This window comes from Andrena cerasifolii, chromosome 13 (genome assembly GCF_050908995.1).
Source record: "Andrena cerasifolii isolate SP2316 chromosome 13, iyAndCera1_principal, whole genome shotgun sequence".
Classification (NCBI taxonomy): Eukaryota; Metazoa; Arthropoda; class Insecta; order Hymenoptera; family Andrenidae; genus Andrena; species Andrena cerasifolii.
The window spans coordinates 8402750-8430449 of NC_135130.1; the positions used below are offsets into that span (position 1 = coordinate 8402750).

General features: G+C 43.8%; 4 protein-coding genes across 5 annotated transcripts; 2 read left to right on the forward strand and 2 right to left on the reverse strand.

Moving 5' to 3' along the window:
* Nucleotides 1-764: 764 nt before the first annotated feature.
* LOC143375686 (uncharacterized) lies at nt 765-4781 on the forward strand. Its single transcript, XM_076825056.1, has 8 exons — nt 765-1228; nt 1291-1398; nt 1474-1539; nt 1608-1723; nt 2603-2881; nt 2963-3170; nt 3242-3468; nt 3540-4781. Exons 1-8 carry the CDS (start codon nt 1187-1189, stop codon nt 4351-4353), a joined length of 1860 nt encoding a protein of 619 aa, XP_076681171.1. The 5' UTR covers nt 765-1186; the 3' UTR covers nt 4354-4781.
* On the reverse strand, nt 4459-9638 carry Set8 (SET domain containing 8). Its single transcript, XM_076825068.1, has 7 exons — nt 9621-9638; nt 9294-9517; nt 8056-8222; nt 7288-7426; nt 6615-6982; nt 6352-6542; nt 4459-6269 (listed from the first exon to the last, which is right to left on the reverse strand). Exons 2-7 carry the CDS (start codon nt 9355-9357, stop codon nt 6059-6061), a joined length of 1140 nt encoding a protein of 379 aa, XP_076681183.1. The 5' UTR covers nt 9358-9517; nt 9621-9638; the 3' UTR covers nt 4459-6058.
* Nucleotides 9639-12207: 2569 nt separating this feature from the next.
* On the forward strand, nt 12208-24529 carry Sno (Protein strawberry notch). Its single transcript, XM_076825524.1, has 18 exons — nt 12208-12596; nt 14913-14994; nt 15076-15183; nt 15312-15536; nt 15851-15973; nt 16087-16227; nt 16315-16682; nt 16762-17014; nt 17085-17410; nt 17485-17765; nt 17838-18202; nt 18779-18844; nt 18913-19210; nt 19729-20112; nt 20193-20759; nt 20842-21155; nt 21223-21354; nt 21428-24529. Exons 1-17 carry the CDS (start codon nt 12594-12596, stop codon nt 21327-21329), a joined length of 4011 nt encoding a protein of 1336 aa, XP_076681639.1. The 5' UTR covers nt 12208-12593; the 3' UTR covers nt 21330-21354; nt 21428-24529.
* A 44-nt stretch (nt 24530-24573) lies between these two features.
* Gos28 (golgi SNAP receptor complex member Gos28) lies at nt 24574-27165 on the reverse strand. Of its 2 annotated transcripts, none has more exons than XM_076825530.1 (5): nt 26886-27165; nt 26094-26269; nt 25853-26034; nt 25708-25776; nt 24574-25571 (listed from the first exon to the last, which is right to left on the reverse strand). In XM_076825530.1, the coding sequence occupies exons 1-5, from the start codon at nt 27148-27150 to the stop codon at nt 25334-25336; spliced, it is 930 nt and encodes a 309-aa protein (XP_076681645.1). In that variant the 5' UTR covers nt 27151-27165; the 3' UTR covers nt 24574-25333. The 2 variants fall into 2 exon arrangements, with proteins under 2 accessions (XP_076681645.1, XP_076681644.1); XM_076825529.1 differs by having other exon boundaries at nt 25708-25779.
* Between the last annotated feature and the right edge of the window lie 535 nt (nt 27166-27700).

Consider the following 27700-nt stretch of genomic DNA (forward strand, 5'->3'; position numbering starts at 1 on the left):
AGTCGTCTTTTTAAAGCGTATATTAAGTCGCGTTATAAATCATTTTCGCCGATTTAAAATAATGTAGTTTCTCGTTTCCAGTAGATATTGAGGAAACGTTGACTGAATTGTAATTGTAAGGATGTGCAGCATTGAATGCTTTGAACAAACGTTAGTAACTAGAATATTTGCGATAGAAAAGTGTATCTGCATTCCATTTTAGAGTAGACTCGTTCTGCGCAGGGATATACTGTTGATTGATAGGAAACCGGCAGGGGGAGTGCTACGATCAATCGCGCGTCGCAAATCGGTAGGGGCGTAGGGCTACTTTTATAAGGATATGGAGGATAAGTCTAAATTCTTCGTATTTAAATATGAACTTGGCGGGGTAAAGCCGTAACATGCGCGGAGAGAATGCGCACTCCACGGACCGTGGACGCTATAGACATCTGGCGGCGGAAGGTGCGAACTGGGGCGTTAGATGCATTTGGATCAGGAAATTCTTGAAAGTTAATGGGAGCACAGGATAGTGGTGGAGGTCGATCGAGGAGGTTAGAGAGCGAGAGAGAGGGGTAGTGCGCGCAAGGACAGGGATAGATCGCGCGCCACTAACTTTGGTTATGCGAGCCTGATACTTTTTCGCTCCTGGTGGCAGGGGAGTATGACGCGAGGAGGTAGCTGTTAGACCGAGAGGGAATGATGGGTAAAAGGAGAGGGAGTTCAAATTTTCAAACAACTTTTCCCAGCAATAAATAAACAATTTCCTTATCAAAATTTATTGCATAATCTATAAAGCCCCTAAAACATCCCCACGCCCACAGATTACAAATAAGTAAATAAACATTTCGACATCGATTTTAGTTAACCTTTCCACCGCTACGCGCCGCTAGCATTCCTGTGTCCATAACCTAAACAAATTTTCAAAACACTTTTTTCACCAATAAATAAACAATTTCATTGTTAAAAACGGTTGTATAATGATCCACAGTGCCTCTAGAAGAGGCTCAGCCCGCGGACAATATAATAATTTACAATAAAAAGGGTAAAACTATCCCATTTCCACGTACAAAGAATCAACAAAGCTACTTATTTAACAAAAGCTGGCTCTCTCTACTTTGCAATATGTTAAGAAACAATTATAAAAGACCTATCTTAACAATGTCAGACTTCACTTCTTTATTGTCTTCGTGGAAATACAAATGACGCTATGGATTTAAGTAATAGCGACGATGAAGATGTCGTCATACAGGTACGAATGTTAACCTATCGCACTAATTAAGAATTCATCTCGAACTTATTTCTCGCTTTTAGGGTACTGCCTTGTATGAACACTTGCGCAACTCTGGTTACACAGACTTTGAAAGCGTTACCATATCCAGGTCGAGGCTCGAAAAGGAGGAAAGAAGTTCTAAGCTGATGGTACATTTCTTTCCCTTTCAAACAAACCAATAAACACGTTACTATTTGCTAAAATAATTATTTATATACTCGCAGGACTGTGTACGGCACGTGAAAAATGTTTTCAAGAAACTACCTGTTGTATACTTCGGAATAATTCAGGTATAGCTGCGTGTAATATATTATAACGTATTACAGAGTACTTACTATGAAAGTATTATTTTTAATAGGACGATAGTGTGTCCAAGAAACAAGTGGAAACGATTTTAAACGCGAAAGTTCTTTTAAACGACCACGCGTGTACGATACATGGTTTTGTTGATAGATATGACTTTAAATCCTGGAGGTAAATATAAAAATTTTTTCGAAAAAATTTGACAACTCGAAAATTCGAAAAAATCTGAAAATATGCAGAAATATAGCTCAAGTGATGCTAATAACGTAACTATTGTTTGATTCAGTAATAAAACAGTCCTAAGGGTAAAAACACTCCCTCAAAGAAATTGCGAGTTTTCCCGCTATCGTAAATATCTGCGAAATCATAAAAGATATAGAAAAAAAGTTCAATTCAAAGTTTCATGGCTTTCGAAATCCTACAATATGGTGATAAAGAATTATCGAAAAAAGAGTGGTGGGGGGTAAATTTTTAAAGAAAACAAAATTTTGCAAATTTTTTTATTGCCGCTTTATAGGACATAAAAAACCATGGAACTTTCAATTTAACTTCTTTTTGATATATTTTATAGTTTCGTAGATATTCACGATAATCTGAAAACTCCATTTTCGGGGGGGGGTGTTTCCACCCTTAGGATCGGTTTATTACCGAATCAAGAAATAGTTACTTTGTTAGCATCATTTGAGCTACATTTCTGCAAAGTTTCAGATTTTTCTGAATTTTCGAGCTGCCGAACTTCCCTTGCCGCAGTGGCGGATTTAACGGGGCGGTTGATGAGCAGTTGCCGCCTAAGTCCCTGCATAGAAGGCCCCGCGGGGCCCCATGAAAAAAAAAAAATTGATTAGGTATGGGCATCCAAACACTACATTTTTTCTGCACTACTACATTTAGCCCGTTTTTAGTAAACTATTTATTTTCCCCCAAAAGTGGGCCCCTCGGAACGTTTGCCACCTGGGCCTTTTTTCTTAAATCCGCCACTGCCTTGCCGATACTGCTATATAATTATAATTAAAAGCTGACTAATCATACGTATAAATTAACATTTCGCAGGACCGTGCTATTAAAATGTCTTTTATTTGGCACAATAGTATCGTATTCAATATATACTCCATTCAGTACCCAATACAAGAGTTCCTCGAGCTTATTTGGATTATTCGTGCTATGTTGCGCCGGTTACGTTGAGTACTCAAGGGCTCGCGCGCACAGGGATTTAAGGTCCGTTATATCGTTGCAAAATGATTTATTCGACCTCTGCAAGAAGGGGCTGAGAATTCTAAGATATGGCTACAGAATGAAACTAAGCAAAGATAAAGGCTCTCGGCAATTATAGTAAGTAGTTATCGAACAGTACCGTGCGATGCATTTTCAACTGTTCAATCTGCTTTGAATACTTCATGTTTACTGTAATAGTGGCCTTACAGCGGATAGACTGAAATATTTCCAACCCATCACGGAGAACGTAGTGAAATATTTGGAGCGTAGTTCGCACACGTATTACCATGTTTCTTTAATTCTTACAAAGCTTTTGCCAGCAGATGCTCTCCACGAAGATCCGTTGACGAGATTTGAGAATGGATCGTTTCAGATGCGGGGCGAAGTGAATTATCAAAAGTTAAAGGTGAAGATGAGGAGTTGCCCTTCGGTGGTTGTTCAGCGATCAAGATTTGCATGTTACTCTTCTGTCGACAGGACTTGTATCACACTTACGTCCTGACGCAGTCGGAGATGTTGTACTTGCTAGCCGCCGCCTACGACAGTCATACTTGGCGGCAGCCTTACAGCAGAATTCCCGAAGTGAAGCTGGCTCGCATTGTTCGTTTTCTAAAGAAGTACTTGACGGTGTATAAAGACAAATTATCCGAAGCCGTCGATGATTACTATAGTTTCACAGTACAGCCAACGGAGTATAAGTACAAGTGAGATCTATGAATTTTCCTTTTCGTAGGTAGAAATATTATAATTTTCTTATACGTGCTTCCTCTTTCAGAGGACCAGCTGCGTCACGATGGCGAGACTTGTACATGCATCTGTATTTAGCGTCTAACAAGCTAGAGATAGCTTACGGTCATATATCATCGATACTCCACGATATTGATAATAATATTGATGAGAATATATCAGACGAAGGCTCAGTGGAACAGAAAATGCAAAGACTGGACGCAGCTCAGAAGGATATTGCGAACGCGAAAGACTTCATCGAGTTCAGCACTTTATTCCTCCTAAAATCTCGAATTACTGACTACGTAGGGAATCATTCGAAGACGAATATGTTAACTTCTACTGTGAATTCTGATCTCCCCGTTGTACACGATTCCGAGCCAGAGATTCTAGACGAAGTGTTCGAGGAGTACATTAAAGATGAATATTTGAAGCCTTTAAGCGACGACTCCGATGAGATCGAGTTGTTCAACTATAAGAAGGACAGGGCGCTGTTCAAGAATTTTATGGCTGAACTGAAGGATGCTTTGGTCGACAAGCAGAAGTCCATGTCGGAAAGGGAGTTGAAAGCACTTCGACGGATGCGTAAGGATGAAGCTAATCGTGTTCCTACGCCTCCGCCAATGCCAGAGTTAGACGAGCCCAGAATTAGTAGAGAAATATTCGGAGGCGAAGAAAAGGAAGAGAAGCAATGTGGTTCTCTTGTTGCGGAACGATCTCCAATTTCTGCTGTGCCTTTGCCAACAAGTAAAGAGTTCTCTTTATTCCTGCCACCGCCGTTTCTGAAAGCCAGCGAAGAAACGTTCGCAGGCAGCGGTGAGAATTCAGAGGACGAAATCGTTGAAACAGAGAATGGAGAATAAATGTATATCCGTGAATATTTTGCTAATAACTTTAGGAATAAACAGGCGTGTACTCTTCTCTACAACGTATTTCATATATTATTCCTAGCAAGAACCAGAAATCAGTCTCCGATGTTTACATTGTTTATTTACAGATTTGAAACACATTATACACGTTGCGTAGATTCTCATTAAAATAAGATTTCGTTTGTACAATTTCTCTGTCGCGTGCTACTAAAAATAATAATAATTAACATTAAACACGTAGCATATAGTAATATTAATGTAAAGACGCCTTTCACAATAATGAAAGTGAATTACAATCCGACGAATCGATTTATACGGTCTAATTAATTGTATAAAATGCTATAACGTATCGACAAAGGTACAAATAAATATTAGGAATCGCTGCACAAATATTCGCATCGATGGAATCGTAGAAACTATAACGGAGATTTTTTTTTCACGCGCCTTAGAATCTACCATTACGGACTACCTGCAAATTAATTGGGAATATTATTTGATAGAAAAATACTGATGAAATATCAATGAAAGTGCTTAGGTAACAAGCTATACTCGAATTCACCTTCGCGGGAATGATAAATCCATTCTCGCGAAGATTCCTTTAATGCGATCAGTAACCAACATTTTGCTCTTCCACGAGAAAGCGCTTTTGTATATTTCCACCATGCCAGAGCGACATTCAAATTCGTTTAATCCCAAAGAATACAACGTTACTAATATAATTTCTTCCTACAACGAAGCAATCCCGCTACATCATTAGTTTGATTTGTAAAGCCAATCACGAGGGACAGCTCGTATCGTTAATTTGGCCATGGCAGTGACAAATAGGTAAAAATAAGATTACTTCGCGACGCAAACATCTCGACGGAGAAATCGAAGTGCTCCCTGGTTACGCATTACAACGGGGGAAAGAAGCTATTCCACAAATCCTTCAGCCAGAAGTTTCGGCCTAGTACGTTGAGGCATAAAGTGTCAACCCTCAACTTTAATAAATACTAGACTAAAGCTAAGACTAGATGAAGCATTTGTTGTAAATCGTGGTACATAAATATTGTAAAGCTGAGGACATCGTGTCAGTTTTTAAAACAGATCGCGATTAAAGGCCGTCGCGCATTTCGACGAATCGCGGCGAAGAGATTAATAATAATTGTCGCTGTGCTCCGGTCGTCAATTGTGTACAAACTTTTCTCTTCGGGGGAATTCCACTTGCGCCCAAATCGCCCGCGACCGTAGGAATTTTCCTGCTTTCGAGTAGTAATCTATATTTAAAAACCTGTATTTTCGGATAATGGCCCTTTCACTGATTCCTCTTCGATATTTCAGATTTTCATAAATTTTGAAACGAAAACCACGGGCGATTTGGGCGCAAGTGGAATTCGCCGTTCGTACCGGCCAAATTGCGCGACGACCTTAAAAGTTTGGCTTGCGTGACGATTGAGGGAACAAGACAGAGCAGCGTGTACGATCGAAAATACCAGGCGTCTAATTCTTCTAGCTGCACGGTTAAGGAAGTATACGATTACAGTTGCGACGTACCGAATAAAGCAGTTATATGTATCCCCCTTCTGTCGTCTCTGTTCCATGAAATTGGACTAAAATATTTATACACGTGACTGTTCCTTCATAGGAGGAACAAAAGATCTCATTACTTCGGTTCTCCTCTGTACAATGTAACGTTGTACTACGTGGTCAATTGAAATCGCTATAAAGCCAACCATGGATGATGTCGAATAGCCTCGCGGCTTCGGTCCCCATAGTCGTACGTCACTTCGATGCCGACAGGTATATCCTCCTTCGCAGTAAGTACCAGGTGAGGCGTGGAGCCCACCTCTATAACCCGCGCAATTAAATTGCCATTCCTCGAATGATTTACTAACCTACCTAACTTATTAGTCTCTGCTGTTGCGTCAACGCTGAAAAACGTAACGACACGCAAACGGTCATTGGTGATACTTCCATAAATTGCTCGTAAAGTTGGACATCTCAAGTACGCACCAATACTGATGATTACGATGTTGGAAATAATACATATAGCATCCGGTGTTCTGATCCTGAGCGTACAACTTCTCTCTCTTCTTCGCTGTCGTCTGTTCGATCAGGTCGCCGATGTACTCCACCACGAACTCCCCTTTACTGAACCCCCGCGTGGTCACCACTCCGCGACCTTTGCCGGCGAAGTGTCTCACCTGAAATGAAGGTACTTCATGTGTACTTTATGGCAAGAGGAGAGCGACCTCCTAGTTACCAAATTCGGTTACCTGCAACCCTTCCTCCACTTGACACAGCACTTTGTTCTCCATGTCGCGCTGCTTCTCCTCCAGCACAGCTTTCTTCGATTTCCTCACGCTGCGGCGCACCGGGAAGAAATCCGTCAGCTTGTGGTCCGTCTTGATACTTAACGATTGTATTGGACGCTGATTGGCAGTTTGGTTGCTATTCAATTTCCTACGGCCTCGATTCCCAGGCTTCTTTAAAGGCTGCTGCTCCGAATTCAGCAACGGGATTATCGACTTCTTGTCCTTCTCGTCGTTCCCGTTCCCTTCGTCCGAGTCTTCTAACTGACTGCTCGGCATTTTGATCCTGTGCGGCGTTGACGGGCCATTAATAGGCACAGCAACGGGTGTTTCTGAAATGTTTCATTCGTCAAGCTAGCACCGTTGATAATTAAGGGGTCATCCTTAAATTACGTAAGGCTTTTTGAGGGGGGAGGGGGTCGCGAATTTCTTACGTTTTCTTACATGGGGGGGGGAGTCAGGTAGCGTTTTACGTGATATTTTTAAAAAAATGAAGTGTATTAAATATTACGTAAGGAGGGGGATGAAGTATCAAATCTTACGAATTCTTATACTGGGGGAGCGAGGGGGTAAGAATTCGCCAAAATTACCTTTACGTAATTTAAGAACGGCCCCTAATGAAATAATTGAATATTACCATCTGTCCGAAAGGGACCAACGTCGGTAACGATATCATTTTGTACAACGGTAGCTTGTTCGGTTCTGTAGAAGCTTTCTTCAATAGGCACAATGGAAGCTTTGCTCTCAGAAATATCTGAGTCGGAGACATTTGCAATCTGCGTATAAAAACACGTGTTAATGATACTAAGAAATATAAATGTAAATTCGCGAATTTCAGGGGGTATTACACCCAAAAATTCGATTTTTTTTTCTTCTTCTAATAGTTTGGGGTTTCGAAAATATGTCCCTAAAATATTAAGGCGAAATTCGTAGAACTCCCACAGTTATAGAGGCTTAAAGCCGCAGCGCGGCACGTAATCGTTCCCTCGACCCTTGTATCTAATGAGGCTATGACTGCCAGCAGAGAAGAGAGAGCTGCCTAACATGAGTTCTTTGAAGCAGATTAGGGGTAAGTTACAGAAATTAGTCGTTATTTACCGTAACTGCATGATAAAGTTTAAACGCGTTTTTCTTGAAACAAATTTTTTTAGATCGGGCGCACATTTTCCTCAAAAACTACTGGACCGATTGAGCTAAAATTTGACACACATTCGAAGTGAATGTGTACCTATAGTCCGTAGCAAAATTATATCAATAGTTTCAATACAACCCGCGAATCCTTGTTTTAATTCAAGAAAAGTTGAAAAAATCAAACATCAATTTTTAAACGCCTGCGATTTCGGTAACAATGCTCGGACTTAGTTAAGACTGCTATGGGCGATAACTAAATAAGTAAATCACGTACTGGCGTATAGAAAAAGGAACTTATACACCCATCCAGATTATCGTTCTTCGCGTGTTTGCTCTCTAGTTTAACCTCCTTCTTCAACGGTGAACCTATATCATACTGCGTCGACAAAGTGGCAGCCCTTGTGCGGACTATGCCCTTCGTTATTCCTCGTTTTCGTTTTCCTGCAATCAAAAAGTATCCATGCAAAGTCCACATCTTTCATCTCCTAAAGTTACTCGGACTCGTAAAAAAACGAAGCGTGATTTAATACTGAAACTCGATTACGAGTTACCATAAAAACTAAACCATTAAGGGGTCATTCTGGTAATCACGCCGCAAAATTCGGCAACATTCAGGCTTCTTTTTCTCAGCGAATACAATGAATAACAATGTCAAACTTTTTTCCACTTATTAAGCTACTTATAATGTATATGGAACAATTGTTTAAATACACTTTTAATTGTGTTTTTTCAATGTTATCTGCAGTTAAAAATCGCGCCTTTGAAAAGACGGCGGGAGTGATTTCCGCTCACAGACTCCTCTGAAACAAAAAAACCAAGCTGATTCTTAATCATTTTCAGAGGAGTCTGTGAGCGGAAATCACTCCCGCCGTCTTTTCAAAGGCGCGATTTTTAACTGCAGATAACATTGAAAAAACACAATTAAAAGTGTATTTAAACAATTGTTCCAGTAGCTTAATAAGTGGAAAAAAGTTTGACATTGTTATTCATTGTATTGACCAAGAAAAAAAAGCCTGAATGTTGCCGAATTTTGCGGCGTCAAACTTTTATTCTACAGAACTCGACGCTCGCTCCAAGATGCTTCTCAAGAGTGCAGGTGCCCAGACAGAAACGCCGTACCAACTAACTGCGAACAGATCCCGCTCCCACTGAATGTGTCTCGGGTTCGACCAGCGTTTACGAGCTAAAGCTCAACATGGAGAAGCAGGAGAAGTGAGAGTAGGGAATTCAATCCCGGGATCGTAATCCCGGCTGTTTTTTGGATTCCATTTTTATATCTTTCAGTTGTTCATAAAGTAATTTACTTTTTTGAAAATTCTCGAAATTCTCGGGATAAGTTATAACTTGATGTATCAAATCTCAGGAGTTTTAGAATCGAAAAAACAGCCGGGATCCCGGGATTACGATCCCAGGATTGAATTCCCGAAGTGAGAGCCATCAAAACATAACCTGGCTGCGGGCCCAGAATCTTCAGTGAAAGTGCAGATGGATTTTTTCGCCTCGCGTCCCTACCTTTCAACATGTCGTCCCTGAATGTCCCCGCGCAGCGAACGAGCCTCGAATTTAATCTTCTCATACAAAAGTCCTCGTTCCAACGGCAGACCACTGTCCCTCCTCTAACTTCGACGCCAGTAGACGCTGGGGTGCTCTGCACGGCCGATTCCTAGCGGAATTCGAACGATCACGCTCGTAAGTCCCAGGCGTGCATTTCTCTATCACGAGTCCGTGGAGCGGTGCTTAAATCAGAAGGAAGAAACGGGCGGTTCACTAACGTCAGCGTCGATAGACGCCTCTAACTAATTCAGGGTATTCACTCCTGCGAAAGAAGGTAGAAATTACAATGTCGAAACAACAGACCGGATGCGCCGCCATTGCTCCTCGAACTACAGTTACATTATTATCAAATTAGACGCTGCCTGTGTATGTGCCCCATGTATATTGCATGTTTTATTTTGTTTTGTAACTATTAGGTTGGCGCACGTGAAGCATCGCTTTTCAATCGTGGCAGTTCGAAAAATAGGGCCCACTTTTCGGCGATTTGGGAATCTCAGCAGCTTTGTTTCTTTGGTCTTTACGGGCTCCTCCCGATCGATTAGATACGTTGCTACGATTTGATGAAAAAATTGCGGGTTCGGAGGTGGAGTTTGTGGTTGTATTAGAGCGCTGGGGATTAAACTGCGTTTCGCGGAGGATATCGGTATATTTTTGTAGGGAAGATTGCTTGTTAGCGGAGGATTAGGGAAGGGGAAAGGGCATGACGAAATTTTGAAATTTTAATTGTCTTTGTGACGGGCATCTTTGATACGCGGGACTTTGCGCTTCCGTGTAAACTACCTACGCGATTAGTTTCCATTTATTTCTTTTAATGCAGATTTTTTTTGTTGCTGACTGTATAGATGCATTTTTTAATTTGTTGGGTAATTTATGGGAGGTGATAATAATTTCAAAGTTTTTTAGCAATTAAGAAATACTGCTGCATTTGATTAATAAACAATAACTGTTATGCTTTTTGAGTGAGACGACAGTTACGTGCGTATTTTGTTCGTTTTTTATTCTAAGAATTGTTTCACTGGACTTAAATTACCGTCACTTACTTGCATACACCTTAAACGAATAGTTAAAGACACGTTACTGAGTTCAAACATCAAAAATGAGCATCGAACGCTTATAAAGTTGATACATAACCTTACGTAGCGTTAGATCGCAAAGAGTAAAACAAGAAATTACATTCTTCCTCGATCTTACATAATAATTGCCAGTTAATCGAGAATGCGAAACGTAAAATCGCAGAGGGGCGACGTTTTAACGTGTACACCGAAGGCAAATTACCTACATTAAATTAACAATTTTCCAGGTTCTCTATCCTAATCATCTCACGCAATTAAACGTCTCGCGTAACGAATAAAAATCACATTGATACCACGTGGATATCTGGAAATATATTTATATTAGTATATAAAAATAAACTTAAACAAACAAGATTTAAGAGAAGTCCATAGACATATATAGACAGAGCGTAAGCTGAGGGGGGGTGTAAGATTCGCGGTAAGGGGAGCGATACAGGCAAATCGGGTAACGCAGTGGATATGCATGCCGAATGCTTCCGAAGCTAACCCGAAGTGTCTGTATCTCACTTCTACCTGTTCCTCTCCAAGCTTACCGTTCCCCTCGCCGAGAGTCGCAGCTTCTGCTCCCTCTCTATATTATTCTATGGAGGAGTCTTCCAATAGGCCGCCAGGCTGAAAGAAGTGTTATTAAAAATTCCACGTGGAGCAGTACAAGAAATCGAGCAGGATTGTAAATAATGAATTTCTAGGTATATCCAGGGGCACGGAATCGACGAAAATCAAATCATCTACCGAATCTCGGCTAGTTTTTCTAGTCGCTCGCTAGACGGTGCTGTCAGCGGCGCGAAGCTCGGATCGATCGTATTAGAACGATGTTATTTTTTAGATAGATTTAGGTGAGCAATCGTTGAATACACGTTGTGCGCGTTTTATTTTAGCGGAACGCTCGTCGGGCGTCGGTCCATTTTATCAGGCAGGCTCGAATCTGCTGGAACGCCAGTTATTCGAGGTTTCTGGATAGAGTTGGCGGTCCTATTCTTTTCTTTTTACCGCGGATACTTTAAATCAACTAAAGATCAGCGCGGCGCTACGAGCGGCGTTGCCAGACGTCCGGCGAGTCTGCGGGCCCATTTGAGCATAGCCACGCGCGTGCGAACACATGATACGCGATATGCATGGTTTGTTTACTGTTCATTGTGCGATTCGCGGAAGAACACGTGCTAGTATTGAGCAATTGTTAAAACTACAGTGTCCACGTTCGACACGTGCCCGCGATTCGGCTGCTCCTCGACGTTCTTTGGTACTTCTCGACGCAGCGACGGACGATATCTCCTGAGCGCAGAAGAAGAGCCGCAACCATCGAGTGATTTACCTAAACGGTATTTAAAAAAAAACAAACACAAAATCAGCGAAGAATTAACTAAATCGAAAAAAAGAATAGGAAATATTTCAACCTCGCGACGGAATAATCGATCAATCCCGACCGCAAAAAAAGTACGCGAAAAGAAATCGTACACACCACGTTTCGCCTTAAATCTGCATGCATCGTCGCGAGAAATATAGAATGTCCCGAAAGAGTCGATAGCCGCCAGAATTTTTATTCCCGTCCCGAGCGCTCCGTTGAATTTCCCTTCACCTGTGTCTCGATGCTTTTCAGCGTCGCCGTCGTCTCGAGGACGAACGCCCGCCGGTCCGTTTAATTAATCGGCGGAAAGCGCGGCAATTTTTTGGTTAACGCGCCCACCTGAGAACGTCCCCTCGGAGGGACGCCGGGATCTGGCAACGCCGCGGGCGATTCACAGATCCGCAAGCCAGCGGCCATAGCTGAGGCGCGTGTGTTTTTGTATTTGCATCGTGGTGCACCGTGGGCCGGGCGAAAGCCAAGATGGCGGCAGCCGTGTTTGGCGAACGCGTTTCGATAGTGTGCACTGTTCAGACCCGCATAAATGACACGGCCTGAGCGCACTGTAACGTTACACGCTCCGATCCCATAGCTCCCAAGGCCCGCCCTGGCGTTCGATCGTCGTCGTTGTGATGTCCAGTAGGCGAGACACGAAACGCGAGGCTTCTTAAACAGGATAGAGAAAAAAGTGGCCGTATCTAGCGTGCACCCTGTCAGAGCACGGGCCAGCATCTTTCTCGACGCACGTCCAGGGATAATATAGCCGACGTCCAGGCCCCGTCGAGGCGCGACTTCGCCCGGAACTCTATTTAAACACGAGGCCTCCGAGGGCACCCTTTTGTCATGGTGAGTTGCTCCTTTTGTTCCTCGTTTATTGCAGGTCGAACGATTACCCAGGAAGGCCCGCTTGGCTCCAGCGTTGCCGTGTGTCTCACGGACACCAGTTTGGGCCCGTTGCCGCGACTAACCTATAGACGCTTCTGCCGCGAATACGCACTCTTATTTGTAATTTCAAATCACTCACACCTCTCTCCCTCTCCTGCCTCTCTCACTCTCTCTCTCTCTCTCTCCCCTCCCTCCCCCTCTTCTAGTGGACTGAATAAAACATGCCTTTCGTATAAATCGGTAAATAATGAACGGTTTGTTTTTGAGGCTGATCCACTAGGATTGGAATAATTCTTTGCTAACATTGGGATGTGGTTTGGGGTCCGGGGATTCGTATGCAGGAGGCCCAGTTGGGGCTTGATAATGTTTGAGATACACAGTCTTCCTCGGATTATTAAAATGCTTTTTTCCCCAGATTATCGGGAAAGACCACCCTAAAGTTTTGCTTCCTCGCTGCGAGCGAGGGCCTGCGGTCCCGGGTAGGCTACCCGTTAACCGCCTAGGGCAATGAAACCATTGGGCCAGGTAAAATACCCTGTACAGGAAAATAACATGCTCGTGTTTCTGATTAATGTTCATGAAAATATTACCAATGGATTCTTTAAGATTTTAGGACTTATTTGGTATTGCGAGGATTGGCAAGCTACTTCGATAATTGCAGGAGAAATGTTGAGAGTTAATCACCAGAAGCGAGCCTTTCCCTTAAGGGGAGTTTGCGCCTTGTTGGGCCGAAGATTAGGTAATTCTTTGTGAATTTTTTCTACAAAAACGGTTCGACAAATTAATGTCAGGTTTGGCAGGTTGTTTTATTGTATCTTGAAGTATTGTTCTGAATTTTTGTGTGACAGGGAAAAAGAAAACATGGCAGATAGTAAAACAGGGTTGAAAAAAAATCGGGTGGTCCTGGCGTTGACGAAAAGTACTGTAAGGTTTGTCCAAAACACAAAAAGGAAAAGAGATTCTTAATCTATATGAATGTGGCTATCGGTGGTAGTAGATTTATTAATAAATATAAAAAAAATGTTAAAATGGCAGCCTTTTGAAGAAAGCTAAGCGTTCTGATTTGAGTCTGAAACAGGTTTCACCGCAAAATCGGGAAAACTTCTTTAAATAAAAAAGGAACGGTAACAGATACGGCAATAAATCTACTACCACCGGTAGCCACAATCATATAGATTAAGAATCTCTTTTCTTGTTTGTGTTTAAGATAAACCTTACAGTACTTTTCGTGAACGCCAGGACCACCCGATTATTTTTCAACGCTCTTTTTGTATCTGCCATGTTTTTGTTTTCACTGTTACACAAAAATTCAGAACAATAGTTCAAGATACAATAAAACAGCCTGCCAAACCTCAAAGTAATTTGTTGAACCGTTTTTGTAGAAAAAATTCACAAAGAATTACCTATTTTTCGGCCCAACAAGGCGCAAACCCCCCTTAACCCAGGCAACTGGAATTCTAATCGTGTTTTCATAATAAAAAGTACACCGAATTGCTTCGTGTTTGGACTCATTTTCGTCGACATGAACTTGCCAATTCATCGGTAATACTTGAGAATTGAGGTGTAATCAGTAATATGAAAATTCTCTTATTCAGTACTGAATGACTCAATTCACCGTGACCGAGGGTCTCCCGCTGGTGCGCTATTTCACTCTCCAGGTTTACTAGGTGCTAACTAATTCCCCTGCCTCGGTTTATGGAGAATTCTCTGGCCCGAATCTTTCTCGATAATCCGGGGAAGACTGTAGTTGCTAGTCGAGTAAACGAATAATAGTTTATGGATCGCACAGGAACTTGGGAGGTAATGCTGGTTTACTCGAGGAATTGTAACGGAGACCGCTGCTTCATTTGCATTTGTTTCGATGTTGACTGATAGGATGCGATATAATTTTGCATAATATTTAGGCGTAATGACGGGGAAATGCGCGAGGCGTGTATTAATCCATTAAACTTCAAAGAAGTATGTTAGAAATCTTGTGGTATTGAACCGAATTAATTGTAGGAAATAGTGCAACGATGACCCAAACGCCTCGACCTATTTATCCCTGATTGCTAATCGTTTATCTTTATTGCTGAAAGAGTTTGCCCATAAACAAGATCCTAGGCATTATTCTTCAAGCAAAAATAATCGGTTAAAAAAATCGGGATGAAAAGTATCCGATATGTTATTCCTGGTCCTAGACTACGTGTACACAAAATCTCAGAAAGATCGCATTTATTGTATTAGTAGGATACCGGAAAATGGTTTCAATTTTTGATTTTTAATTTTAATACGCAGTCGACTAAAAGGGATAAAGACGCGATGAACGAAGACAGCAGCAGCGACGAGGACGAAGATCCTGATAACATGGGTGTGCCAGGTAAATTTTCTAATAAGATCTGCAAGCTTCTCGTTTATTTCGATTGGAATTCGGTTGAATTAATGTTAATACGTTTGTTAGGTGGCGGAAAAGACCTCGCCACGGCTACAGGGATTGCGAACATCAAGGATGAGAAACCCGCGGATGCGCCGTCTAATATTATGCTCAAAGGACAAGGGGGAATGAACAGTAAGGACAGCTTTTAATTTACATAAGACGGTAGAAGCGACTCGTTCTTACAAGTATGAAAATTCAGGAGAAATATATGTGTATAAATGCATATACTTATATTGCTCAGAATAATATTTCTTTGGCAGTGCTAAATCAAAAATTCAGTAATAAAATTCCTGGTGGGTTAGTGACAAAGACTGCGTCGCCAGGGTACGAAATGGTGCGCGTAGGAGGATCGCACGGTAACCCGCCTGGTTTTATCAATGCCAGTCAGTTGAATCAGTTGGGTCAGCTGGCTGCTGGGCCGTACGGCTTCCCCCCAGGATTAGCAACGCTCGCAGGTTTCAATCCTGCGGCCTTCTTCCCACCGAGTACGTAGAGATATTTCTCTTACTATCGCACGAAAAGAGAGACATGTTGTCTCACCTTTGCGCGCGTGCTATGTAAAACGAATACATGTTTAATGTATGTATAAATTAGTCATGCACATACATCACTGGCACTACAGTTTTATCAGCTTCTAACTTACAGTATATACGCTTAATGAATTTGTAGCTCCTTTGTAGTATCAGCTTTTTATGTAGTATTTGGTGAGACTTGACTATCGCACGATTAGTAATTATTATGTGTAACGCTAGTACTAATAGAACAATCGAGGGGCTTTACGAGTGTTATCATTCCCCAGGCATGGATATGAGCTTAATGAGCAGCTACATGGGAATGCCAGGAATGAACATGGGTGTCAATCCCCTCGTCCAATTGTTAAACCAAAATGGCATGCACCCAAACTGGCCGGCCGGGCTGACGAGTACGTATTCTCCAGATTTCGAACATGCAGCTGCGACGACACTTATAATTCTATTTGCAGGATACTCTCTTACAATTGTAGTCCGACAGATATTGTACGAAACCTTATTGTAGGTAAAGCCGTCTCTCAGTTATGGATGAACTCTGCGGATCCTTCGAAAATGAACATGCAACCACCGTTGCCAGAAGAGGAAGAGGTGGACGATGAGGACATGGGTGTCGCAGAGACGTATGCAGACTACATGCCTACGAAACGTACGTATACTCGCATTGTGTTCCATTATATGGAATCGTTAATTTCTTAGTTTCACCATTAGACAATCAACCTGTAATGTTCAACAGTTAAACTCGGACGGAAGCACCCGGATCCTGTGGTAGAGACTGCGTCGTTATCCAGTGTAGAACCGACAGACGTCTGGTACAAAGTTTCGATACCCGAAGAGTCCATAAGGACCGGGGCTTTATCGGCGTTACAGCTTGAATCTATAACATACGCGTCTCAGCAGCACGAGCACCTCTTGCCGGATGGCTCGCGAGCTGGCTTCCTGATCGGCGACGGCGCGGGCGTTGGCAAAGGACGGACCATAGGTGGTATCATATATGAGAATTATTTAAAGGGCAGGAAACGTGCTATTTGGGTGTCCGTCTCCAATGATCTCAAGTACGACGCGGAGCGCGACTTAAACGACATCGGCGCGTCGAAGATCGAGGTATTTGGATTTCGCGTTGAATTAAAATATTAAAGACTAAAGATTATGAATAACCACGAAATGTATGTTACTCTCGCAGGTGCACGCGTTGAACAAATTCAAGTACGCAAAGATCTCGTCGGCTGTGAATGGCAATGTGAAGAAGGGAGTGATATTTAGCACGTACTCTGCTTTGATCGGCGAATCTTCGCAAAGCGGAGGGAAGTACAAGAGTCGTTTAAAGCAGCTTCTACAGTGGTGTGGAGAAGACTTCGACGGTCTGATTATCTTCGACGAGTGCCATCGCGCGAAAAATCTGTGCCCCACGGGCAGCTCGAAGCCTACCAAAACAGGTACACAGGTTGCACACGTGGATTTTACGTTGTGAGCCTGAGAAAACGAAATTTCGTATTATGTTTGCAGGTCTGACGGTGTTGGAGCTACAGAACAAGCTTCCCAAAGCCAGGGTGGTGTACGCCAGTGCCACAGGCGCTTCAGAGCCGCGTAACATGGCCTACATGGTTCGACTAGGGATGTGGGGCGAAGGGACGCCGTTCCCGGAGTTCACTGACTTCATCACAGCCGTGGAGAAACGAGGAGTCGGCGCGATGGAGATAGTGGCGATGGACATGAAGCTGCGAGGCATGTACATCGCTCGGCAGCTCAGCTTTCACGGCGTGGCTTTTAAGATAGAAGAGGTGCCTCTGTCCAAAGAGTTCACAGGGGTGTACGATCGTTCCGTTCAGTTGGTGAGTGTCTATGAAGAAGAGGAAAGAAGGAATCGAGACTGTGACTTAATGCATTCCATCTGAATTTATCGCAGTGGGTAGAAGCGTTGAAAAGGTTTCAAGAAGCGGCGGAATTGCTGGACGCCGAGAACCGAATGAAGAAGACAATGTGGGGACAGTTCTGGTCGTCGCATCAGCGGTTCTTCAAGTACCTCTGCATCGCGGCCAAAGTCAAGCACGCCGTCGCGGTTGCGCGAGAGGCTGTAAAGTGCGGGAAATGCGTCGTCATTGGTCTGCAGTCCACCGGCGAGGCGCGTACGCTGGAGCAACTGGAACGCGACGACGGCGAGCTCAGCGACTTCGTCTCCACTGCGAAGTGAGTGATTGATTTCTGCTTTGTGAGCTACTTATTTCAATGGGCGTGTATACCTTCGTTCTGTGCTTTCAGGGGAGTGCTGCAAACGTTGGTGGAGAAACACTTCCCAGCGTCGGATCGCAACCACATACACAGAGTCCTGGGCATCGAGCCGTCGAAGATGCAGAGGCTAGAGGACCTCGACGACATGGACGGCGCTGGCGGGTCTGCCGGCGGCAGCAAGAGGAAACCGATGCGGCAGGCGGCCCAGAGGGCCTCGAAGAGGGTCCGCACGTTCCCGTCGGACGACGATTTCACTGACGACGAGAGGAACGGCGGCCACAGCTCCGGCTCGGAGTACAAGCAGAGCGGATCGGAGAGCGAGGACGATCACAAGAGCGACGAGGAGAGTAACATCACCTCCGACTCTTCCTTCAATTACACTGAATCGGATTCTGGTGGGTTTTACAAGTTTACTTACAGAGGGTGGCCAAATTATTACACTCAAAACATTTTCGTCAATTTTTGGAATCATTTTAAAACGGATTTAATTCGATTTAAAAAAGAAAATTAAATTGACAAGTAAAGGGTCTGAAAGGAAACTTTCCTAGCTTTTCAAAGCACTCCTGAAAATTTGTCTACGATCGTGAGTTCGAAAGTTATAGGTGTTCAAAGTGAAAAGTATCTTTTTCGCAAACTATAGCAAACTAGAACAAAACCAAAAAAAAACAAAATTAAAGGGAATGTTTGCTCTATAAGAGCTCTTCTTTGGATTTACCGGATTTTTTCTTTTTGCCCGTGCATACGTTCAAACTAGGCAAAAAATTCTGAAACTTCATTTCCTGCGAAAATCTAGAAACTTCAAACGTTAAAATGCGGTTTTTAAATATTTTTTGCGACCATTTTTCGCAGAGATATCCCATCGCTTAAACTTACAAAATCTGAAACCTTTTTGTTTGAGTATAATAATTTGGCTACCCATTGTGATTGTGCGTAAAGTAAGAAAGGTAGGATGTTGATTTGTGTTTTGTTAGACTCTGGCGACAGGAGGAAGAAAAAGGGCGGGAAGAAGCAGAAGAAGCCTGTGAAGAAGCGATCAGGTACACGATATATATTTGCACAGGAAACTCCCAAAGATACAGACAATTAAGCCAATTATATTACTTAGGGTACGCATCAGCCGCGGGTTCAGGAGTTGTACGCAATCGAGCGCCATCGAGGGACGTCGTCGAGCGCGCCTACATCATGAAGAAGGAGCTACTCTCGCAGGTAGAGGACCTGGGTGAACGGCTACCGCCGAACACCTTGGATCAGCTGATCGACGAGTTCGGTGGGCCCGAAAACGTCGCTGAGATGACTGGCAGGAAAGGGCGAGTCGTTCAAACGGAGGATGGCACCATTCAATACGAATCCAGATCTGAAGTGGACGTCCCACTGGAAACGCTTAATTTAACAGAGAAGCAGAGGTATGTATACGAATGTTACATCTGCGATTGCTAACTCTAATTGTTTTCTTAATGGTAATTCTTCATTTTGAGGATCCGTAAGTTTTTCAGTATTTTCAGGAGAATCATGGTTGCTGTTATATTTTCCGAAAAGTCTAGCTACTTAGAAATTGTTTTGCCGTTATATACATATCTGTTTTGGATATTAAATGAAAAAACGGGTTTCTTGAATCTTTTTTAAGAGATTTTGGATTACCTATGCAAACATTTTCCAAGGGATGCAATAGTTTTTAAACGATTTTATTCAGCTTCGATCCTCTGTTTGTTTGTATGTTTGTTTCTCTTCTTTTCGATATTTTCTTCATATCATGAAATGAGATTTCATCATTAAATGAGATTTATAATAATTTTACTAGAAAACCAGTGTTTCTCCAGAAACACAAAATAAGCAATTCTAAAATTTCTCGAGAAGGAACACTAGTTACAGCAGCTTTCCCCGCGTTATTCTTGGATGCTACCGCAAATTGCTAATCACGCAGGTTCATGGATGGTGAGAAGACAGTGGCCATCATCTCGGAAGCGGCCAGCAGCGGTATATCGTTGCAGAGCGACAGAAGAGCGAGGAACCAGATGCGACGAGTCCACATCACCCTCGAACTGCCGTGGAGCGCCGACAGGGCAATACAGCAGTTCGGTCGAACGCACCGATCGAACCAAGTGAACGCGCCGGAGTACATATTCCTGATCTCGGACCTAGCCGGGGAGAGAAGATTCGCGTCGATCGTCGCGAAGCGTTTGGAGAGCCTCGGAGCACTTACGCACGGGGACAGGCGAGCCACAGAGACGAGAGACCTCTCGCAATTCAACATCGACAACAAATACGGGCGTGCGGCCCTGGAAGCGACGATGAGGACCATAATGAAGTTCGTATTTTGTTCCCGCGCCTCTTTAATCTACCTTTATTCCCATTGATATCGTTGGCTGAGCTCCGTTATTCTATCAGGTACGAGCCACCGCTAGTACCACCTCCTCAGGACTACCACGGAGACTTCTTCAAGGATGTGGCGGACGCGTTGATCGGCGTCGGCTTGATATGCCACAGCGAAAGCTCGCCGGGAGTCCTCACGCTGGACAAGGACTACAACAACATGTCCAAGTTCCTGAATCGCATCCTCGGCATGCCAGTGGACCTGCAGAACCGCCTGTTCAAGTATTTCACGGACACCTTGAACGCGATCGTCACGCAAGCGAAGAAGACCGGCCGCTTCGACATGGGTATCCTGGATCTCGGTACTTCCGGGGAGAACGTGCGGAGGGTGAAGCTCTACCGTTTCCTGAGAAAGCACGCCACAGGGAAAGCGCCCACCGAGCTGCACGTCGTCCACGTCGAGCGCGGGATGAGCTGGGCCGAGGCGATGGATAAGTTCTCTGAATTGACGGGGTCCAAGGAAGGGTATTACTTGAGCCACCAGATCCGCAACGGAAAGCAAACCGCGATACTCGCCGTCATAGTGGACACTGGCAAGAAGAAGTCTGAGAGCAAGAAGGACCAGTTGTACATGGTCTATAGGTACAACTGAATTTTCATTGTTTTAGGATCGCCCGTACTGTTGCGCAAAAGTGTACCACTGTAGAATAATTTTTATTCCAAGGCCCAACACAGGATTGCAGCTCAGGCAAGAGACTCTAGGCGAATTGGAGAAGAAGTACAAGAAGGTGTCCTCGGACGAAGCGGAGCCGCACTGGTCTCAGCAGTACGAGGCTTCCGTGGACACCTGCTCGCACGCCTACTGGCGTGGTAACTGCAAGAACGCCACGCTTGGGATGGACTGCGAGGTTGGGCTCCGAAGACGTTCTTACAATGTCCTTTCAGGTTCGGTTTTAAGCGTTTGGAGTCGAGTGGAGAGCATCCTAGCCACGCGCTCTGGCCACAACTCCAAGATGCAAGTTGTGCGCTTGCGAACTGGTGAGTTTCTTACGAAGTTCGAAGCTGTGGGTGTCTTATTTATTTACATAACGCTTCTCTGCCATAGACGAAAGTTTGAAAATAGTCGGCACGCTTATACCCAAGTCCTGCATGGAAATACTGCGCCAAGAACTCTCATCTGATGCGGAGAACACCGAAGAACTTACATTTTGAACATTCGGTGATTTCGATATGACAGGTGAGAAACTTTTAAATGTTATGATTTAATGCTTGCGAGGAAGAGGAGGATGTAATCTGTGTCTTTTGTCAAGGACCAATAGAAACGACTCTACAGTGACTCGTGGACAAATCCCTCTTCCTGGAGAATTGGATGGAGAAGAGGGTGCACGCTTGGAAAATGCACGGCGAGGACACGGGCACGCGTGTTAACTATTCAAGGAGGTATATAAAGTAGATTCCGGAGTGAGAATCTATGCGACCGCCTGCGTTTTGTTACGTTGTCTGGCATGACGAGTGAAACGGACGCGCGGCACGAACATTTCCAATTCACGAACTCACTCGAGACCCGAGCTTGATGTCTTCGTTTTTATTCTAGAAACTTTCAACGAAGCACATTGCTCCGCCGTGACACGACGCGAACGTGTCGCCGAGTATCTAAGATTCTCCTTCTTTCCTTGTTTTTTTTTTTTTTTTTTTTTTTTTTAAATTTAAGTCACTTAGACTGTACCCAACGCGTTAATATTTGGGTATAATTTCCCATTCGTTCTTTCGTACGCCGTCGAAAGAGGAGACGTTCGGAGTCTGTAGCTATTTTTAACAGTTCACGAGCTTGCCCGCGAGACGAATCTCTCCTTCGTTTCCCGCGCGGAGAAGGGACGCGAGGATTCGTCGTCGCGACGCGCGTGCATGTAGCGAGGTCCCATTCCTCTCGACCACGTTGTAGGAGAATTTTCAGTCAGTAGATAGCTTTAGTTTCCATCGAGTAGCGAGGCCGAGGCGAAGAGAAACGAGAAGCTAGCATGATTCTTATCGAGGGAAGCGTGGAATTAAATTAAGGAACCGTATCTTAACGCTAATCATATCCGTTTTCCAGTGGGAATCGACCGCGACGGTCTTAGATAGAAGTGGCTTCGTTCACCCGTGTGTCGTGACTGATTAGCAAAGAGAACCGTAAAATAGTATTAGCACCGAACGATTGGGCGGCGGTCGATTCTCGCTGGGGAGAGTACACACAGAATGTATACGCAACTGTTCGACTTTTGTTTGACCGTTGGATTGGTTGGATAGTTAATTACGACGATTGTTACTGCTACCATTAATATTATTACACTACTGCTACAACTATTAGTATTAGTACTCCCACTGCAAAGCTACTATTACTATTAAACGACGAGGTGGCTGGGGGACGAGGTGACAAATGGTCCTTCTGTTAAGCTAGCACACTCAAAGTGGAACATTCGTCAACCAAGTGCCAATCTAGATCGTAATCCCCCTTTCCGTTTATCTAAATCTCTCTAACCGTCAGAATTCCGAGCAACAATTTCTCTCCACCTTTTTCACGAGCTTTATTGAACACTGTTACCATTTACCGCTTGCTAGAAGAGCACCGTGACCTTGTCTCCCAATATTCTCCATTTATAAGTAGGCAGCATTAAAGGATTAAAAATAAAATAAAAAAAAAGAGGTAGATTCAAATGGTACCGTACGGCAGTATATTTATATTCAGAATCGTAAGAGTAGTCATGCGAGCCGCATGTAATATTGAGTAGACGTCCCCCTATTGTTTATTTGTACGGCTGGGCGAGTTTCTTCGATAGAGCGCTGCCAAGTGGGGTCTCGCCCGGGGAACGATAATAAAGAGAGAATTCGGACCTAGAGCGTAGTAAGTAACTCCCCGAACAATCGGTAGGATGAGTTCTGTGTAGAATCTCCATCGCGCGTGAATCATGCGGACGTGTGCCTGTGCACCCGCGTCTCGAAACGCAGTGGAATCGTAACTGTGAATATTCCTCCTCTGCCTTCGCAACTGCTCCTTACTGCAAAAAATAATCGTTCCGACCTACCGCACGGGAATGAAACGAAGAGCAAAAAGAGAATTACCGTCTCTACGGGTACACTACGTATTGCATTTATAAAACAGGAGGGAGGAAGAGAAGCGAACGGGAGTGTACAGTACATATTTACTCGCGCGAATAAGCAGCGCCTTTGTCGCGTTGCATTTCCTCTCGCAGCATCGCGCGATCGGCCACGCGGAAGCTAATTTATTTACGTACATCACACGCGAATCGCTCGGCGGACGTTATTTCGTTGCATGATTTCGGTGAATCCGCGGCCGTCGCGACTGGGGATTCTTCTTGACTATCCGGGGAAGAAGGGAAAGCGGCTGACGAAATCGGGATATCGAGGATGATTTTTACGATACTGTACGACTCGGTCTCTCGAAATGTAAATATATATATTGAAGGATTATAAAGCAGTTTTTAGGTCACACGTGTACCTTGTATTCGATACATTTTACGATTCTCGCTTGAGTTCCTAATTGCAAGGTGTAATTTATAAATGTGGTATTTAGTATACGTGGAAACAATTCCTTCTCGCGACGCGCTGTTTTGTGGACTCTTAACGAGAGACTTCGACGATATACGTTACGCATATATATATGTGTCTACGCGCGCGTGTGTATATACATGTATAGATGTCTGATGTATATGTGAAATCGATACTTCTTAGTATGAAAAAAAAAAGATATGGAAAACGATGTTTGAAAAAAAAAAAAAAATAGGGGAGGGGTCGATCTTTGGACACCGACACTATATATTATCACGATGTTCGCGTTAGCATTGTCTTTTCCTCCTTCATCGTTGCGAACTTTTTCTTTCCCTTCTTGTAGCTTTAACGCGCGGGAAACATCGGGTTCGTAGGCGTATAAAAATGCAATGGATCCCGGTGAAGAGATATGTAAATCGTTCTCCTTTTGCCGGCGCAGAGTTGGCGCTGCGCATCGCATAAAGTTATACGAATAGCAAATAAAGAGCCTTATGTAAAGATCAGTCTACTGTACTGCGGCGATACACGCTCGCGCATAGGCCGCATGAAATTCAATATTCTCGAGTTGCTTTCTTTTACGCGGGCCGGTTCCGAGCCGCAAACGCGGCCTCGCTCGCTTCGGCGGTCGGTGAACAAAGTGATGCAGACTGATTACTTTATCGATTTGAGTACGTTCGTAGTCGTGTACATATAGGAAATCGAGAAAAGAGAAAAAAAGAGTACAAATATAATTTTACAAATGCGTAAAACTTTCGCCGTTGACTTTAACGTTTATTAAATTAACATGTCGAATCGTGGATTAAAATTTTATACATAGCTTCACCCACGACTTACGTTAGGTATAAAAAAAACTGTACAATTCAACATTTTTTCTTTTTTTTTTACTCTCTCTCTCTATCTCTCGCTCTCTCTCTCCCTCTCCCTCTCTCTCTCTCTCTCTCTGCTCGTATGAACGAGAATCATTCGTTCAGCCCATTTAGAGTTCACTCGCGCATATAACCGTGCACAATCACGCGCTTTCCAGTTCCAACGCTCCCTATTTTCGCGTGTATGCCGTAGATCAGGGTTGACTAAAGGTGCAATTTCATGCTGACGCTCGTTTTGAGCGTCGAGACCAGTCACGTGATCGATCCACGGGACTTTGAGCGTGAAAACCAATCACGTGACCGACGCTTTTTACATTTCAATGTTTCGGAGTGAACCTAAAGCGAGTTTAAGTTTAAACTCGGTTTAAGTTTAAAGGTTTAGCTTTTCCACTTGACGCTGAAAGTGCCATGGATCGATCACCGGACTAGTTTTGACGCGTAAAACAAGCGTCGAGCGTCAGCATGAAATCGCAGCTTAACTGGTGGCCCGCGAGCCACCGGGGGCACCTCCGTCTTGCTGCCACACTGAAGGGCCTCCTCCATACCTACCAGACTCTGACGATCACAATGGAAAACAGAAGGAAAGAAGGAAGAATTTCACTGCGATCTTCAAAGTCTGGTAGGTTTGGAAGGGGCCGTTCAGCACGGCAGGAAGGCGAAGGTGCCCCCGATGGCTCGCGGGCCACCAAGTCAACCCTGCCGTAGATACATCACCTTTTACCTCTTACTTCTACGTTTAATGCATTCCCGTCGATGAATCACTAGCCCGCATAGGGTGGAAGTACTTTGGTATAAGGGCATTATTTAATGAAAAGCATATAGGAGCATAAGAAACGTGCAGAATCCAACGATAAGACCAAGGATTAGAGAGTCCCGTCTTTTACGCAGATTTATCCTCTGTATTAGACTGTTCACTGCTGGAAATCGATTCGAAATGTCGTTCAGTCTGGTCTGGATACGTTTGAACGCCTGTCTCTGAGTCACCAGATGTTCTCGCGTCTCCATCGCTATACTTATCTGATCGTTGATCAGACGATCCGAACTAGAAACGAAGAAAAACGGGTTTCCATAAATTTTGTACTCGATCGAATATAAGAAAAACGGAACAGCTTTTTAGTACACACTAGTGATATCATGCGTAAACGAATAAACTGAATTGTATAGCAAAATCTAGTTACTTGTGAATGTGTTGGTTTTCTTTTAAATACATCTCCCGGCGATTCAGCCCGCTTGCGCTCTTGTAGTTACTGCTTCGTGGAGAATGCATAATTTAAATAGTCCGTGATAAATCATTTTCTATAAGACCGCTAATAGGATACGTACTCGATCTCTTTGCGAACGCTTCCTAGCAGATCCTCTCTGTCTCTTCTCGCAGCGAAGTTATTCCTAATCTTACTGAACTCCAGCTTGTAGTCCTTCAATATGTCTTTATGCCGCTGCATGGTGTGCAGCATCGCGGCGCCGTTCGGTTGTAGCTCGCTCATCCTCTCGTTTATAGAGAATAACTACGGCGAACGAAGGCGGGTCAGACGATCGGCACGCGGGACTGATGCCGGAGACTTACTTTAGCTAGTAACGCTTCTATTTCAGAAGCCATGTTCTCGAAGACATGCTCCTCGTCCAACAGTGGCACCTCGTCGCTGTTGACGAGCTTGGAGCCGCTGTTGATGCCCAGCTTGCTGAACGCCACGAGCTTCGCGTCGATCTCATTCTCTAGGTGTCTCGCCTGCCTTCTCAGATCTGGAATAACGTGCGAGGTAAACAGCAGTTCTGAAAGCTTTAATCGAGGCACGTTAAACGGTAGTTTTTTAGTATCTGTTCAACCGAGAAACATCGGAACATCGAGAACAATTTGGAAGCGTAAGTAACAACGACGACTGAGTTAAAAAGACTGCCTTAAATCCTCCACGAAAGATAAGTAACCTACATTTTTAGGTTAGGAAAACTAAATTACTCTTCCCGTGATATTTACTACTGGACATTTCGTTTCCTACAAACTGTATCTCGTAAAACGACCACATGAAACAGATTTCCGAATTAGAATCGCTTGGAGGGGCGTGAAAATGTCCGTAATCATGTTTTATGTGCGTCGAGGGTAGTTCGGTCTACCAAAAGCGAGGCATCCCGAATTCGTCCCCTAAAATGGATAAAATCTCTACTTTCGTTCGATCTGAAACGGGGAAGGTTGTTCGGGATGATTTTCTCCGAAAGCGCGACGGTAAATAATGGTGTTAAAGTTAGAAATGACATATGTCAAAACACGGTATGACGTTACTCGGAGAAACGGGATCCTCGATAATCGACGCAACGGCGAAGAACCGTGGCGAAAGCAATATTCGGGTCAAACGAGATCTACCTTCCCAATCGACGGCATCTAATGCGCTAGCCATTTGTTGTTCTCCAAATTGCGAGGCGTGATAGCTCCTTTCGAGATATGTGGGATAGATACCACGTACGACATAACACAGTTTCCGCGAACAGATGATGGCAGTGGGTATCTCCGTGAGTAACACGACGATAAGCTGACTGGGAGTGCTCGCGGTAGCCTCCGGCAGACCGCTTCTCTTAAACTTAAACGGGAATTGAGAAGCATACATCAAAGCGTTTATACAGATCTGCATTATTCGTCTAGATATTTAATGTTGAAGTTTTGATAATTGAAAGCGCGCGCTTGTCATTTGAAATGGGAGAAGCGGATGTTACTATGGGATTTGGTGGAGGAGGTAGCGTGCTTTCTTACGAATCTCACGGGCCTCTGTTCGAGTCCCTCTTCTCGAGTTTTTCACTTTTTTTATTCTGAATAATATTTCCGTGATAATTGTAGGTGTTTGTTATCGTTATTAGTGATTTTGGATGTATTAGGGAATTTAAAGGACTTTGGAATATATAGACATAGACTCGTTACTGCTGTTTCTCTTCGATAAAGTTCTGAAGGACTGGTTTGGATTTTATAAAAATGATTGATCGGTCTTTGGCACGAACTCGACACTACATTAACGCGCGTATAACCATAGTTGGAGGTACTAGTGGTGGTGAATAAACCGGTTTACGGCGAGATCTCGATACCAGTCGTGATACCACTATCCACGCCATGCTATCCTGGTACTATTGTCTAGGAGGAGGAACTAGGAACGAGATAACAGTGGTATATACGCTTGCATAGAGGCTCGA